General features: G+C 46.0%; 1 protein-coding gene across 7 annotated transcripts in view; it reads right to left on the bottom strand.

Annotated features, from left to right (window-relative positions):
* The window catches only part of zmiz1a (zinc finger, MIZ-type containing 1a), a 100,491-nt gene that overhangs the window by 27,062 nt on the left and 56,957 nt on the right, over nt 1–16,472 (bottom strand). For all 7 annotated transcript variants that reach the window (XM_035171938.2, XM_035171939.2, XM_035171940.2 and 4 more), the window contains 2 exons: nt 6,124–6,232; nt 3,264–3,377 (listed from right to left, as the gene is read on the bottom strand). In XM_035171938.2, coding sequence (XP_035027829.1) covers nt 3,264–3,377; nt 6,124–6,192 — 183 coding nt within the window. In that variant the 5' untranslated portion in view covers nt 6,193–6,232. The remainder of the gene's footprint in view (nt 1–3,263; nt 3,378–6,123; nt 6,233–16,472) is intronic.

The raw sequence follows: 16,472 nt of genomic DNA, 5'->3' as shown, positions 1-16,472 counted from the left end.
AATGAAGTTATTAATCAGTTATCAATCAATATTTGCAGGTGATATTCTGTAAATCTACTCTATCTTTCTTTAATAAATAACACTTTCTCATGCAATTGGCTCCAGTTTCTCCTGCGACCCTCAGAGGATAAGCAGTACAGATAATGGATGGATGACTTTCTTATGCAATGTCATAAAATATTGATCTTTCAATTGAAGAATAAATGCTAAATAAACAGTAAGCCATAGTTAAGGCATCATAGTTCTTTCATTTTCTTAACTGTGTTAATATTCTGAGCCACTGCTATCATGAAACTTCATTTATCTTCAGACAGACACACACACTCAATATACACACACTCACACACCCATACACACAGACACAGTGAGATTAATGTGGAGTCTGTAGTCTGGAGCGCTCCACTGATCCACAGTCAGGACGACTCTGATGACTGCATCAACCTCCAAGAGAGGTGAGCGAGCCAAACCACAGTCGCTCTGTAGAACGAGCAGAGCCTCTGAAAGGTTATCCTCAAACACGCCCTGCTGTGGCCCCGGAGTGAACGGAGTTTGTCTCCTGACCAAAAGGTTGTCGGTTCAATTACACTTGCAGACCATGTAAGTGTGGAAATAGCTACAGGGCTAATGTCATTCCCAGCCAAACTGACCTGAAACTGTGTGAGTGTGTAGGCAAGGCAGGAGGAGAAGAAGAGTTTCCTCCTTTGCATTCCAGTTTTTGAGAAGGACCAGTCCCCGGCTGTGAGACTTTAATGAGGCTTTTTGTGTTAATGACTTCAAAAAGGAGGCTGAACGTTTTACGGGATGTGAAGCAGGAATCCTGGACTTTAACGTATATGTTGCAGGGAGACTGAGTGATGGTAGACAGGACTGGGAAGACAGGGGTAAATCATTACAAGGAGGGAAACCCCTCTGCTTTTATCTGCTAACAGATGACATCTCCTCTGCTCTCGCTGACCTAAAACACACATTAGCGTTAACAAGGTCAGCCAGGGTGGCTTTTAGAGAGCCAGCAAAACAGCGAGAGCGATAACGTGCCTGTCACAGGTAATATGGCTGCTAGAGCACGGAAAGAAAAGCTATGGAAAATACACTAATAAATAGGGTTTATTTTTGATCAACGGATGGTGATATAAAACTCTACAGTTCCAGCGAATCACATTATATTTATTTGATTGCAAAGGATGTCATTCCAGGGATTAATACAACATTTACCCTGTTATGCAAACAATGAGGATTCTGACAAATGCTTAAATCGTGCTGTTGTCGATCGTTTAATTCCTGCGTGACTGAGTCGGCCCGACAGTTTGTGTGAGGCAGGCAGCCAGCAACAGAGGCTAACATAGATTCAACATGGATTTGACAGTGTTTCACCTCATAAGCTTTTTTATTTCTCAACTTAATCTCCCTCTGAGGATGTGCATCCAGGCCCATATTGCTGTCAATATAAAACTCAGTGCTGCGAGAGATGCCGAGGAGCTAGGGTTAGGGTTACTGGGCCATTCACATTCTTGTTTGTTTGCTTAAGTAAAGAGGAAAAGCAGCAGTTTTGTAGATTTATTCCTGCTTGGTGGTTGAATTGGCTCTGTGTGAAAGACAGACAGCCCCTGGTGAGTTACGTGGGTGATTCTTTTTAGAAAACTGTGGGACGGGAGACAGACATAATGCGGATGTCTGCGTGCACTGACATCACCCACACTCTAGATACAGGATGCATGAAGAAAGAAGAAAAACCCACAGATTGCCAAGCAGGCAGAGCTAATACTAGAGCACTGACAGCTTAGTTTAGTGGTTCTTAAACTGGGGGGGTGCATCAAGACACTGCAGGAGGTGGGGGGGGCATGGATGACAAAGGGGAAAACGGCAAATAAACCATTAAAGAGTTTGCTGACGCTGTTGAGCCTTTTTTTTTTATGTCTATTAATTTGCTATTGGATCTCTTTTTATTATTTGCTAAGCTTATCGTTACTATGATAACATTTTTGGAGGAGGGGACGTGAGCTTTCAGCTTCTAAAGGGGGGCAGGGGGCTCTGAGAACACACTGGCTCAGTTATGTCATCTTTTCTTAGCTCTGGAGCCGATACTCCACAAGGGACTGAAGTATGACCTCCACGTGTTCAACATGCCGGAGGGAACAGACGTCTCCATATGAGAACCGCTTTTAGTTTCCCTCCGCTTTGACAAATCTCGTGGGGCTGCGATTCCAAAAGATGCACAGTCATGTTTAAATTTCACAAGCAAGTTCACAAAATCCTTGCGAGAACGGACTTGTTGCACATCACTGTAATTCTCCGTAGATAAGAAGCTGCTCCCTCTCAGAGTCTGATGAAACAATTTGGCTGATGGAGGCAGCCCCATGCTGAGGGAGCTCAGTGGTGGGCCCCATTGTATAGCTCTTCATCATCCTTTAAGAGGCTTTTATTGTGATTTACACATTAATGAGCATTTATTTGTTTGCTCACGCTACTACCTCAGCTGGGGACAATGTTGCTTCAGTGTTTCAGAGACTGATCTCAGCGATAAACACTTGGAAGTTGCAGTGCTCTGCTCCAAAGCCTTGTGTGACTGTGTGTGTGTGTGTGTGTGTGTGTGTGTGTGTGTGTGTGTGTGTGTGTGTGTGTGTGTGTGTGTGTGTGTGTGTGTGTGTGTGTGTGTGTGTGTTTTTGTCACACCTGGTGCAGGCCAGCTCTCTGGCCCTGTGTCCAGATCGATGCGAGGTAAGTGGTGAACTGAAAGACGTTAGCCAGAGGTGACTAGCTACCAGAGGTCTTGTGCAAGCCTCTTGTTCAGTGTGTGTGTGTGTGTGTGTGTGTGTGTGTGTGTGTGTGTGTGTGTGTGTGTGTGTGTGTGTGTGTGTGTGTGTGTGTGTGTGTGTGTGTGTGTGTGTGTGTGTACAAAGTGTAGAGAAGCAGTGGGCGACAAGGACTTTAACCTGTGTCACTGGCCCCTTACGGCCTGAGCAGCTGCCTTGAATAAACCTGGTGCTTCCCTATACCCTGCTACTAGAGAGAGGAAAAAGGCATCAAAGAAATGCTGAATGTCTATTTAAATACGATATGAATCTTGTTTAGACTATTGCACATTACACATTCTGTAATAACCTACAGTATCTCAAAAGGAGGCCAAACGCCTCAGAAGTGGACAAACACGCCCATCGTTTTTCCCCTGTGTTTTCCAAAGTATCCAAATCTAATTATTGTTTTGCTCCAGCCCCTTAAAAAGTACCTGAAAAACCCAACAAAAACCATAATTGATGTTTGCGTACCGTCAGACATCCCATGAGACTTTGCTCGAAAGGTCGCTGGAAGGCCCGGGGATCTCCACACCAGTCGAGCAGCTCTGTGGCCGCCGAGTGGAAGTTGGCCGGGTTCTGTAAGTGCTGTGCAAACGCAGAGAAAAAGAGACTGCCATTAGAGACAATGGGAAATAATGAGAGTTGTTTTTTTTCTTCACATTCAGTACAAATTGGAAAAACACTGAAACCAAATAGTTTCGCAGCCTCGCGCTCTCCCACCAAACTGCCTTGATTTAATGCCTTGTGTTTCGGCACAACCCTGTGAGGACCTTGACTCCTTCCCATGTACGCCCACTCCGAGCTCTGCTGCTTTGTGGGAAGAAGATCACACCCATATCAACAATGATGCCAGTGTTTCTTGTTAATCTCTCTTGGCAAAACCCGGCCCTCACCCCCACGACCCACACGGCAACCGAATCTTTCCCTCCAATCCTCCTCCACTCTCTTCCCCTCATTCACTGCCTGTTTGCAGAATGTAACAGACCGGCGGCTCCAGAGGTCCACTGGCTGTGCACAAAGAAAACAACCTTGGTCCTGGCAGCTATGTGTGCAGACTCAATACGTGCCGTTGGTGTGTTGTCTAATCTCTTTCAGCCTCTGTGTCTGTCTCTCTCGCTTGTTCACTGAGGCCTGAAACAGTTGAGTCTTTTCTTCCCAGTGTCTGAAGGCTACTCAAGCTGGCAGGACACAATAAGCGGTTTTAAAATTGGGCTCCTTTTCTTCGCAGCTCAGGAGGTTAATAGCTCTGAAATGGCGCAGAGCTGCAGCTCGATCAGTCGGCGAGACTGAGTCCACTTGAAAGCATTTATTATTCTCATCTGGAGCTGAAGCATCTTGTTTTGTGTGTTATTGCGGAGAAGGTAGAGCTATTGTCTTTAGGGGGCAGCAGAGGTGAGCGTTTTTAAAAGGGGCTGCTTTTCGTTGGCTTGTGACAAAAGGGGCTCGTCGGTGCGAACAGAGCTCTTCTCGTCAGCCCTGGTACCCGCCCACAGAGAAAATCTCTGAGAGCTTCCAATGATATCATGAGCGTCAAGAGAGGCCTTGAGTGACTCATCTTTTGTGATGTGAAGATTAGCCATTATGGAGTTAGCCGGAGACTCTCGCAGGGGCTCTGACTGGTGATGAAGACAAGCAGGGAGAGTAAGAGAAAGTGAGAGATGCTCTTGTTGAGCGAGAGGGAGGAGAGGAGCCTGTTCTAGATGAGTGATATAATCTGGCATCATTGCTGCTTGATGGGAGGCGTATCACCCTCCAGCACGAGAGGAATCAGAACTAGCACAGCAGGGGCTGTCTGTCTAGATCTGAACTCACAGCTACTCCTGCCGCAGCGCTCGCCACCGACTCTGCCTGACAACCTCGACTCTGATGTGTGTATGTGTGTGTGTGTGCGAGAGAGGGGGGGGCAGCAGAGCGAAATAGCTCTGTTGAGTTTTGGGAGGAGGATGGAGCCTGAGCTGTTCTTGTTGTTGTTGCTGTTCAGGGTTGGATGAGGACAAGAACAGGGAACGTGGAGGGAGGGAGAAGACTCGGCAGCAGCAGCAGCAGTGATGGGGTTTCAGCAGACAAAGAGCCAGACGTCTGACAGTCTATCCTCTGTGAGATGATGGACCGACTTACCCCCCTCCCTTTTTCTCAGAGCAGCCAAGGATAGGCCGCTCAGTGCCTACCTGGCTGCGTGAATAACAGCAGAACACCTGGCTCTCTGCCAGTGGCTTTCCCAACACCAAAACAACACCCTGCTAGCATAGCCGCCACGGGCACCGAGCTCGCCGACTGACTCCGTTGCTTTGAAGTCTGCTTTACTACTAGCTCTATTACAGCCAGAGCCGAGAAGTATATAAACCAATCTACAATTAGTGCGTTTATTGAGCTAGATGTGTTAACTCTGGCTATTTAGGGCGCATCAGTGACGCCTGACAAAGTAATTGAGGAGGCTTCGAGGAAAGAGAAGCGTAGAATTTTACTTGAGTGAGAAGAGCTGACATTTTCGAAATATAACTATGCAAGATTTTGATGTGTAGCACTTTCCTTCGTGCAATCAAAGTAAGAAACGGAGGCAACGAGAGCTCCTTCAGATAGGCTGCCCAGGAGTTCAGGTGGGAGTGGGGTGGGGATTTAAGAGAAGGTACAGAAGAAAAAGGGATGTGTCACCTTATAATCGTCGGCTCAAAGCCTTAACATTCCCAGTACGACACGGTGTCATATGGATGTTAAGCGATATTAAGGATCACACCCACGTAGCATAAACAAATAAGCCCACAGCCAGCCAGCCAGCCAACCAGCCGGTGAGTTTTCATATACTATTAATCACAGGCAGAGGCAGTAGCCTTGGGTGATGTTCGTCTGTCTGACTGACGGTGTCTCTCGTTCTGTATCTTGACTGCGAGGAGTCTCTCTCCTGAAAGCTTGCAGTCAAGGAAGCGTTTAAGCAAAACCACAACAAGGGCCGGCATACGTCAAGGCTCAGGAACGTGATGTAAGGGAAGGCAGGACGAGGACGAGTTGGGGGGGAAAAGAGAAGTGGAGTCTGTTATGTAGCAAGTCTCTTTGAAGTTGCTTCTTGTGTTTGTTGCCAGATTTGCCTCCTTCTCTCCCTCTCCCCCTCTCTCTCTTTCTCTCTATGACCCGGTGCAACATGATCTGTGTGACTGGAGCTAATGGCCAGAAAAAGTGATGCCCATATAAGGTGCTGAGAGGAGAGAGAGAGTGTAAGAAAGGAGCAGAAATGCAAAGGAAATTCATTATTCTTCTTTGTCTCTAACATTCATGTCTGCACATGAGGTTAAGGGAGGACTAATAGAAGCTGCTGCACATGGGTCTTTATACACACCTGTTTGATGCACTGCAGCCTGTCATTGGTCTGCTGGATGTGCCGGTCCATCGATGGTAACGTGTTCATCTTGATGTCTCTACCGGGACGCCATTAAAGGTTCTTTACCCTGTGAAAGAAGAGGAGGAGGAGAAAAGGCACATGTGTTAGAACAGGTTTCTGTCAGGTCACCCATGTGAAGAGTCTGTAGCCTCTGAATTTCAAACGGCATTTAAGCAGCCTGACAAATTCTCAAAAAGAGAATCCAGCTTGTTTATGCGGTGACTCATCGTAGGGCTTGTTCAGCCTGGAGCACATTTTTTTTGGCAAATGCACGAAACTGAGATTTTCCACAGCAGCGCCACTAACGACGGATGGAAACATGATGCAACTGAAACTTTTGCTTTACATTAGTTGTGGGAGAAAAATCCCCAAAACACTTGCTGCAACCAAGAGAGAGATCCGCTGCTATCGGTCTTTAAAAGAAGCACCAGCTCACGGGCAAAGTTATCAGCGTGGCATAGACAACTAATTCATGCCCACATCTAACAACAGACGGTTGTTAGACTTTATCGCGTCTCTTTGTTTTGGTGCATATCTTGTTCTAGTGAGCAGCAATAAACCCCGTGCTCACAACCACTCTGACCATCTCGGAGAAATGGATTAGGGCTGGATTAATGGGTATCGTGCTGGCCTGGCCTCCGTCCCTCTGCGCTCATCTGCATCGGTGTTGGTCGGCCTTAGATTCCTCCGCACAAAAGGCAAACTGAGGAACCACAGGTGGGTGCGAGGGGAGGGGGTGCAGGGCTCTAGAAAGCTGTTCAGTACTGATAAAGGGTCCCCCAAGATCACCCGCTGTGAGAAACAGAGCGAGAGAAGGAGTACGATGGAAGCGCAGAGCTCAGCGAGGGAGTTTTCCTGTGTAATGCTCAGTGCGGTACGCTTATCTTAGAAAGACTATAGCAAATATGCACACTCTTATTTCCGTCTCTCTTTCTCTCTCTTACGCACACACATAAGGGCATGTAAACACAAAAGCTTGAATTCTTCACTTTAACTAAGCGTAAAGGTAAAACTTCAAAGACACATTTGGAGAATAAGAGTGTATTACTAATCCTCCAAGCTTATGCATTACCGGAGTAGAATTACCTGGAGTGCACTTACAAAGTCTTAAATATCAGTGGGTACGTTGCTTGTCTGAGTGAGAGGGGATTCTGGTGTAAATGTGGTCAAATGGTGGGCAGCAAGACGCCTCTTGTCAAGCTGAAGGTACGGACGTTATGCTGCAGCAGTTGCCTCCAAAAATTTACATCATGCAGGGCACACGGCCACTTTGACTGCACATAATGGGACCACACATTTGGGTGGCCTCATTCTCTCTGTGCTGCGGTTTCTCTGAGTGTCCAGTAGATGTCTCCCTCTCCTGCAGCTAACCAGCATGTTTCTCACACTCACACACACGCAAACACACTACACCCAGAGCGAGTGGTCTGGAGAGGGCTCCTTAAAGCCCTGACAAGTGCTACAAATCCCCCTCAGCAGCCAGGCAGCTCCACGGACCGCTAACAGGGCACGCTCCAGCACAGGCCCGGCGCTGGCCATCTGACCTTGTGGCTATTGATTAACGTTTCTCCTCCAGCTCCCCTTCCTGCTGTCCCAACAACACACCCGCAGCCAAGACCACGCAGGAGGGAGGAGATAGCTGCCTCTAGTAGCAAAAGAATCTCCTCTTTTTTGTTTTTTCACTCCTTCCCTCTGTTGTGATTTCACCCAAGTCCAACACACACACACACACACACACACACACACACACACACACACATATATACACACACATATACACACACATATACACACACACACACACATATATACACACACATATACACACACACACACACACACACACACACCCCTCCTCCTCTCACAAATGGGCAGCGCTTTTGTTAGTCGATGAAAAGCTGGGCCCTCGGGTTCTGAAAGGAAAATGAGTGAGGTGGACGTGCAACTGGCCGGGCAGGTTGTGTACGACTGAGTTGTAACAGAGATAAGATGTGAGTCTGCCTGACTGACTGACTGAATGACTGGCTGATGACTGAATGTCCGTCCAGACGTTTCCAGCACCACACCACACACCCCCACCACTCAGGGGGAAAAAATGTGTTGCATAACAGACGATGCTTTGGCGGAAACATGGCAGGAGCCCTCCTCTTGCCCCATTCTCACCTCTTTCTGTTTACCATAAAAAAAACACACGCTTATCTGTCCTCTCTACATCACAAGAGAAACGAGTGAAGAATCGCGATATCTCTGCCTAACTTTTTTTCTTTATAAATTCTGGATTGTGGAGTTCCATCTTTTCGTTTTCTGTTTCAGACTTTAAGGGGCTAGTAGTACTGGTGGAGCATGCACACCCCGGAAATGGGCCCACTTTATCTTTATTGTCTTGCAAACATCTTAATCAGCTCCACTCAACACTGCTAACCAGAGGTGCAAAGCAACGGATTACACATCCCATTATGTCGCACATATTACAACCTCCATTTAAACGGCAGTGGGTGGGTACTGCTATGAATCACGGAGGAGTCGCAAACCACAAATAACACTAACATCCAATGAAGCGTCTGTCTCTCTCTCTCTCTCTCTCTCTCTCACACAAACACACACTCTTAGTTTCCTTCCTTATCACTTTCCAGAGAAAAAACAAGCTGGGGGAAGTCGGGCAAGAAATAAGTGCTCAGAAACAAAAGCACAGTAATATGAAAAGCAGTGGAGTATGGCAGGAAGGGGACAAGAAGGACCAGCCTCAGTGGGGGAAAGAGACACAGAGAGAAACGAGGAAAAAAGTGCTGAAATTATCTCTTCATTATCAGCTCACACGAACACACACACACGAACACACACACACACGAACACACAAACACACTTATTCATGGACAAACACGTAGCATATGATCACTCATAGCATGAGTGATTTCTCATTTCAGACAAATGACTACCACCTTTGTCAAGAGCAGCTTGCTTTGTGGATGTCATCAGTAGTGGGGGTTGCATGGAAGCAGTGACGTATAGGAGCTTTTACTGAGTATTGTATCGGAGTGTATTAAGTAAGAGTAAAGTAAGAGTATCGTCTGATATTACCAACAAAACAAACTTCTGAAGATATAGGTGTTAAACGGGGCTGAATAATTCAGAAAAATCTAGATTTTCTTGCTTAGAATTGAGATCACGATTCTCTCCCATTATCAGGGAGGATTTTCTGTGGGAGTCATTACATGTCCTTTACTCAAACTTTTCTCAGCTTTTCCCTCACTCGTTACATTTCACTCCCAGTTTTCTGCTACTCTGCATCATGTGGGGTTACGCTGCATTCTCATTGGATGAGGGAGAAAGCAAAGATCATGTAGCATAAGGTCCCAGTCATACATACGCAGAAGTATTAGTGGTGAACCTTCAGCTACTGTTCCCTTCCAATCTTTAAAATCTTTCAAGAATATGATCCTGCTAAAACCAAGTTTTTGAAGTTATGCTGTGGTTTGATTGAGTTTCACAGGCCCTTAAGGGCAGAAGTATATTCTGTGTATGAATGTTAAACAATTATGAATTTTCATGTAATATTGCACAAAAGAACATATATATTTCCTAGTGATGCTTGATTGTGGAATCCTGAGTTTATCCTGTGTGGAAACTGTACAGTGGGCAGTGCACAGTAATATACAGAAGCCACCAGGTGAAGTCTGACCACAGACTATCTTCATTATTCAGTCTGTTAAAGGAAAACAGGTCTATTACTCCTGCTCTCCGGACACAGCGGGGGATCTTCTCTTCTCCTCCTCCTCCTCGTCTTCAGTTATATGGCCACACATTTTCTTTCTCTCACTTCCTTCATGTCCTTTTTTTTGCTCCCCTTTTTCTGTAGCCCTCAGACATCATTAGAGCCACCCAGCATGCAGCTACTTTCCACCACCTTCCATTTTCTATTCTATCATTTTCTTCTCCCCTTCCCTCATATCTCAACCCTGCTGCCACTCTTCCTCCCACCCTCCCTCATCGTCCTCCTCCTTCCTGGGGCCCCGTGCGGGAGCTGCCATAACAGGAGGTGGAATGGATTCATTTGCTCTAATGTGGTTTGGGCTGCAGCGTGGCACGGCACAGAGCGACACTTTCTCCCATGCACCGAGCTTCTCTTTCTCTTTCTCCCTCTCTCTCTCCCTCTCAGTCTGCAGTTCATGTGTTTTCAAACAGGCCAATCAACACCACTCAGCTGTGCTGGCCTCTCTCTCTCTCCCTCCCACAATCTCTGCTCTCAGTGTGTCTGTAAAAAGCCACCAACCACCCCCCTCCTCTCTCTCTCTCTCTCTCTCATACACACACACCATTATCTCTAGTGGCAAACTCACATAGCCACACACAGTCTGTTTTTCCTCTCATTGCCTTTATTTTCTCTGCTGCCCTCCACTTTGGCCTCTTCATTCTTTTCATGTTTTTTTTTAAAAACCTCCTTCCATCATCACACCTCTGTCTTCTCACTTTGTTTGGTTCTTTGCATTATTTTGTAGACTTCCTTCTAATCCTCTCCTCCACTAATCTCTCCCCTCCTCTCTCCTTCTCGCTCTCAGCGAAGCCAACTATTAGACATATCACTCCCTCCGGCCTTTATAAAACTCAACCCTCTCGCAGAGCATCATGCCCACCAGCCTCTATAAAAAATATGAAATGACTTCTCCCAAGGGCTGGGAAGAAAAAAATAAGCTCTAAATGTTGCTGTTTGTTTATCTTCTGTTTTAATGTGACAACCGCAGAAGCACGGGGCAGCTATGTGACACCCAACACTGCAATGCAAACAGCTGTGATGTGGGGACATACGAGCCGCTCTGTTGCTGTCTATAAATATGGAGCTTCAGTTATGGAGTATTGCAGGTATGCGCCACCAGATACCCGCGGGTGCGGCCGATTATTTCACCACTCGATGTGTGAGATCAAAAAAAAGAGCACCGTGTACTCACTGAGCACAGATGTGTCCTCTCTTAACTTAACAGCTCTGTGCATTTAGGTTTGATTCAGGGTTGGGCAACATTTAAATAGGTCAATATTAGAATAATGGAACTGAATACCTCGATATAAGTATTGTAACAACCTTTCAGAGGTTAATAATGATTTGACATGACACTTGCAAACTTATACAAAAGATAATAAGAAGAGTGTTGTGTTTTGTTATCATAATTAGAGTATGAATGTATCCATTATGGCTAAAACCTGTGTTGTGAGGTCCCAGTAACCTTGACCTTTGACGACCAAAACATAATCAGTTCATCCTCGAGTCCGACTGAACGTTTAAATGCCAAATTTGGAGGCGTTTCCTTGAGATATCGCTTTCACGAGAATGGGACGAATAGATGGATAAGCCAAAAACAAAACACCTCAGGCCCTGACTGTCACAAAAAACCACGGGATATCATTATATTTCAGATGCTCGAATCATTGAGGGTTTTCATTTTTAGATTGGCAGACAGACAAAGTTAGATGGTGAACATCATGAAAAAGCTTGCAACTAAAGAGCCAAATATTGCACTCAGGAGTTGGTAGAGCAGCACCAGCACTTATTTAATTTGTATTGGCGTGGAACGTCTGCTGAGTCAAGTCAACGGCCCAGTCCTGTCTTTAGCTTTAATATCAAACCTTTGCATGGGCTCAACTCTACACGAGACACGAAATCAGGTCATGCATGAGCAGAGCAGAGCTTGAGCGTCACATGATCAATGAATGAACTCCTTATTCCATAGAATGTTCCAGTTGCAGTTGGACTATGAATACCAGCTGGGGATGATTGTATGTCCTGGCTGCCATGCACTATTTTCCACTGTCACGACGAGGCAAGATCCCATGCACGAGGGATGAAGCCAATGAGTATGTGTGTGTGTCAAGGCCAATGTGTAACCTTCATCACTGTATGAGGCCATCAGAGCCCATTCAATGGAAAAAGTGCCCAGATCTTATAAGCTCTTTTAAGTGGAATAGCAGCAGTGTGAAATATTTTAAGAAGGATACAGAGTATGAGGAGAGGGGAGGAGAATGATTGACAGTGCAGTCTGACAGGCTTGTGTAAAGCTAACCTTATGGGCCTGACTCCAGCCGAGCTGTTAGCTCACACGCCGCCCCCTGTGACTGCTGAATGGGTAAACTGACAAATTCCATGTCCTTCGGTTTCAGCACCGGCAAACTGCTGACCCAAATGCAATTAAACAACATCCGCCGGGGTGAGTGTAACACATCTTTGCACGGTGGCATATGAATGTGCATGTAATGGTCTATGTGAGGAGAGAGTGATGAAGTGTGCGCAGGGAGGAGAAACAGGAAAAAAAAAACAGGGGGAAGAGAGCGAGACTTACAAAGAGTGAGTGTGATTCAATCTGCTCAGTAAACCATGAAATAGTATTGGTGTCATTAGAGTGAGCAAAAATATATTTGTGCCAGTCTGTCCTCCAGTCCCCTCGTCTTTGACTCATAAAAGCACAATCCTCACAAAAGAAACCAAGCAGCCCAGCTTCTCTGTACTTGGTGGAACAAAACGTCCTACAGTGCTGCAGCTCCTGCCGAACAACCTTTATTTCTCCCTCTGATCTTTCATGGAGCAAATCCAATTAGCCAATGAGAAAAAAAAATATTCCTAAGCATTTCCAATTAAACCTCATGCTAAAATCAGTGTGAAATAACACATACAGTGCAACCAGGACAGTACTTAACAGAATATGCCAATAATTGAAAGACTAGCTGCAAAAAAAAGGTTTTTCCTCAGCTGTGTAAGGACAGCTTCATAAAATTAAATTAAAAAATTGTGGCCTTGCTCATTCAGTTAGCATGAAACTGATCAACAGCACACAACACTCAAATCAAATGCACAAAGGATGTCTCATAATCTAACACAACTGAGGAAAAGTAGCTAAAGGCGCACAATGAGAACAGACAAGACTTTGGCATCAGATCACAAATAGATTTGTTTTCTTGTTGTGAGTTTTGGGGAGAAAAAGCTGTTTCCTCAACCTTCACAACTGCATGCCTCCAGCTCCATGCAATAATGATGCAATGCTTCCTCATTAGTTCTTCCTGCAACCGCGTTTGATGCTGTGATGATGCCATCTATCGACGGTATTATTTGGCCAGAAATCTTTTACGTGTTAGAATAACATGTTATTGAATTATAGGATTAAAGTCCATCAGGTGCCTGGTATGTTATGAAGTTTTAAGTGACAGTAGGTGAAGAAATGCTCTTTGACAAAGTCCGTGCTGCTGAAGAGTGTAACCAAAGGACGAAAAAAAAGTGGGGAGAGGTAATTGATGTCTCCACCACTTTGCCAACAGTACGCAGAATTGGTGCAAAATATGGGGCTTGTTCAAGGACACTAAAACATCCAACAGTCTAAAAACCAATGCAACATATAAATACAAATCGCTTTTGCACACTCCAAGTGAAATCCTTTGACGGTGGATTTTCACTCAAACAGCTAAATAACCTCAGAGACAGCGAGACCTTTCTATATGGGTATAGAGAGGAGAATGATGTGCTCATTCATCTTGCTGTGTGCGTGTGTGTGTGTGTGTGTGTGTGCATGAGTAGCAGAGAACACAAAACATCTGCTTGCTGTGAAAATGAAACAGCCTAATGGTGTACACAGAATGCCAGTTTTATTCACTGAAGGACCAATCCACACAGGTACTATTTGGCACAGCGAGCGCAAAAAAACACCATTGAAGGGCTAATGTGCTTTCACCAAACATGTTTTTAGTGTTGTAAAGCACTCGGCCAGTGGGTGTGATCCCAGGTATCATAACTCAGTCCATCCTACAGGCTTTTCTAACGTCAAAATGTTTGACATTGCAGACGGACACAGAAAAACCCCTTCATGTGAGCATTTGTGCTCTTTCTGTCAACAATGTAACTCCACTGTGGCCCCTCCTGTGAGACTCAAGGTATCTTGGAGGGAACGGAGACAGACAAATAGATGGGGAAGAGAGGGGGAGAGAGAAAAACACTCACACATGTAGTGGGAGGCAGGGGGAGAGAGAGACATGCAGGGAGAGGGAGAGAGAGAGAGAGAGAGAGAGAGAGAGAGGGAGATGGCGAGAGGTCATCCCTGGGTAATTTGTTTTGGTCCTCTCAGAGCACAGACACACAGGGAGCAGGTAAACCAATTACAGTGTGACATGAATCACTAAGACTACAGGCAGCCACGCAGCCGGCCAGCCAGCCAGTCAGCCATGAGCAGCCGAACAGCCGAGCTAGTGCATGCTGTCTCTTCCCCTAAGTGCTGGTCAATCACAAGCCACAGCCCTCGCTCCTCCCTTGACCATGATTGCACATCTGAAGGAGAAAAAACAAACATAATTTCCCAAACGGCCTCAGCGCTGAGAGATCCCGTGAACCTCTGATGGTTCCTAAATGTTTGCTTTCACTGGTTCTGGATGTTCCTCTGAAGGAAAACACCTTACGCTGGTTGGTGGGAAATATCGAGGATTGACCCCAACAGAAAAAATGGAAATATGTAATGCAGTGCAGATGAGGGTGGAGAAGCAATTTGCGAAAAAACTACTGGGACCATCATCTGTGATGAATCAATCTAATCTGACAGTATGTGTTTTGGCTCCTTCAGTTCCAGCCTGTTTTCAAACCACAAACAATAATGATAATGATATAGCTCCGTTGAAGACTCGCAAGGTTGGATGTCAGATCCCAACGGATGTCAGAGCCAAGCCAAATGCTCGAGGGGAAGGTTCTAAGTATTTACACGACAAAGACTTATAGGCAATTACTTTAATTTCCTTAATCGCCCAACGGCTGTCAAAATGGTGTCATGTCAGGCCTTCGACACATTAGCGCCACTGGCTATATAACGGAGGAGCGGGAAACAACTTGTAAATAAACAATCATCTAGGTCCCTTTCTCCGCGGCAACAGCCCTAATCCTCAAGTTGATGCTAAACTGACAGGAGCGTCATGAAAATCCACCGAGCATCAGAAAGGCAAGAGAATGAAGTTGACAAGGAGAGGGATTGGACTGGATTAGATATCGCCTTGGCACTTGGTTTTATTTGATGTGGCCTTACTTCACGTTGTAGATTCAGGAGGGGGTAAATATTTGATGAAGGGGCGTGATGGTGTTGGGCTCGCCGCTGCCAGGGGGCGTTCGGAGGGAGCAACTAATAAAGATGGCAGCAGGCAGGTTGTCGATCAGCGCTGGTGCAAGACTGTCGCCCCTCTCTCTCAACAAGTTTACCAAGAGCCGGGCTCCTCTAATGTTAGCTCAACGGGCGAACATCGCTCTCCCCTCGAGTGTGCATCAGTATGCTCTCTCACACAGAGTGAGCACCAGTGGGGCAGCAGAGAGTCACAGTTGGAAGATATTTCCTAAGATGTTAAATCTACCATCTTGCTGCCCCCTTGAAATTAATAAGGGCCTCTGAACTGCTCTCTGAGAGCCACTAACTGGCCATTTGCACTGTCTGGCTCCACTGGAAAAGGCACTCCTCGCTTCCTCTCACGAACCCTTTGCTCTCTTTTTTTCCTCCTCTCCGTCTTCTCTCCATCACACCCGCTGATCTCTTTCCTCTCTATGTCCGTTTCACCCCACAATTTCTTATTTTTCCTTCCCGCCACCTCTATTGTCTTCCTCCCATCTCCACCCTCTTCATCTCAGTCCCCTCTCCGTTCTTCCCACCCCCCCAACCCCTTCTGAACTCCTTGTTCCCCTCCATCCCACCTCCTCCTCTCCTCTCTCTCTCTTTCTCTCTCCCTATCCTCTGGCCCTAAAACCAGCCCCTTGGCCGCCTGCTTGCGCTCACTCAGATGGCTGTTACCATGACAACCCTGTTCTTTCAGCTCTCGCAAAATAATGAAGACAATGTGTTTTCCATTTAGATGAGTTTTCTGGCGCAGCGGGGAGATATGGAGTGTCCATCTTGCCTCCTCTTTCACTGCGGAGGAAATATAATAAAAAAGGGTTTCTAACCTCTCTCTCTCTCTTTGACACTCCTTCGCTCTGCCTCTCTCGCTCTCTACACACTTGCACACGCACAGATTAGGTGGCGTGTAAGCCGTCTGGGTGGTAAAGTGAGCTCTGTGTTTTGTTTTGTTGTTTTTTTCCCCAACCAAAGAGGAGAGAACAGCAGCAAAAGGTAAAGTGTGGCTGGTGTTGCAACAAAGCACATCATCTGCAGCTATCTTTTTTTCTTTGGCATCTGTGGTGTTATCTCAGTGCATAAAAACTGATTGACAGGTGGAGATGGGACTTTGCTGTTAAAAAAACAAACAACAGCAATGAAATCACAGCAGACAACTTGTTTGTGATAGATTACACAGTCCTGCTCCCTGTTGTC

The sequence above is a fragment of the Hippoglossus stenolepis genome, chromosome 12 (assembly GCF_022539355.2).
Source record: "Hippoglossus stenolepis isolate QCI-W04-F060 chromosome 12, HSTE1.2, whole genome shotgun sequence".
Lineage (NCBI taxonomy): Eukaryota > Metazoa > Chordata > Actinopteri > Pleuronectiformes > Pleuronectidae > Hippoglossus > Hippoglossus stenolepis.
The sequence above is the reverse complement of the archived record's forward strand: the minus strand, read 5'-3'. Positions and strand labels throughout refer to the sequence as shown.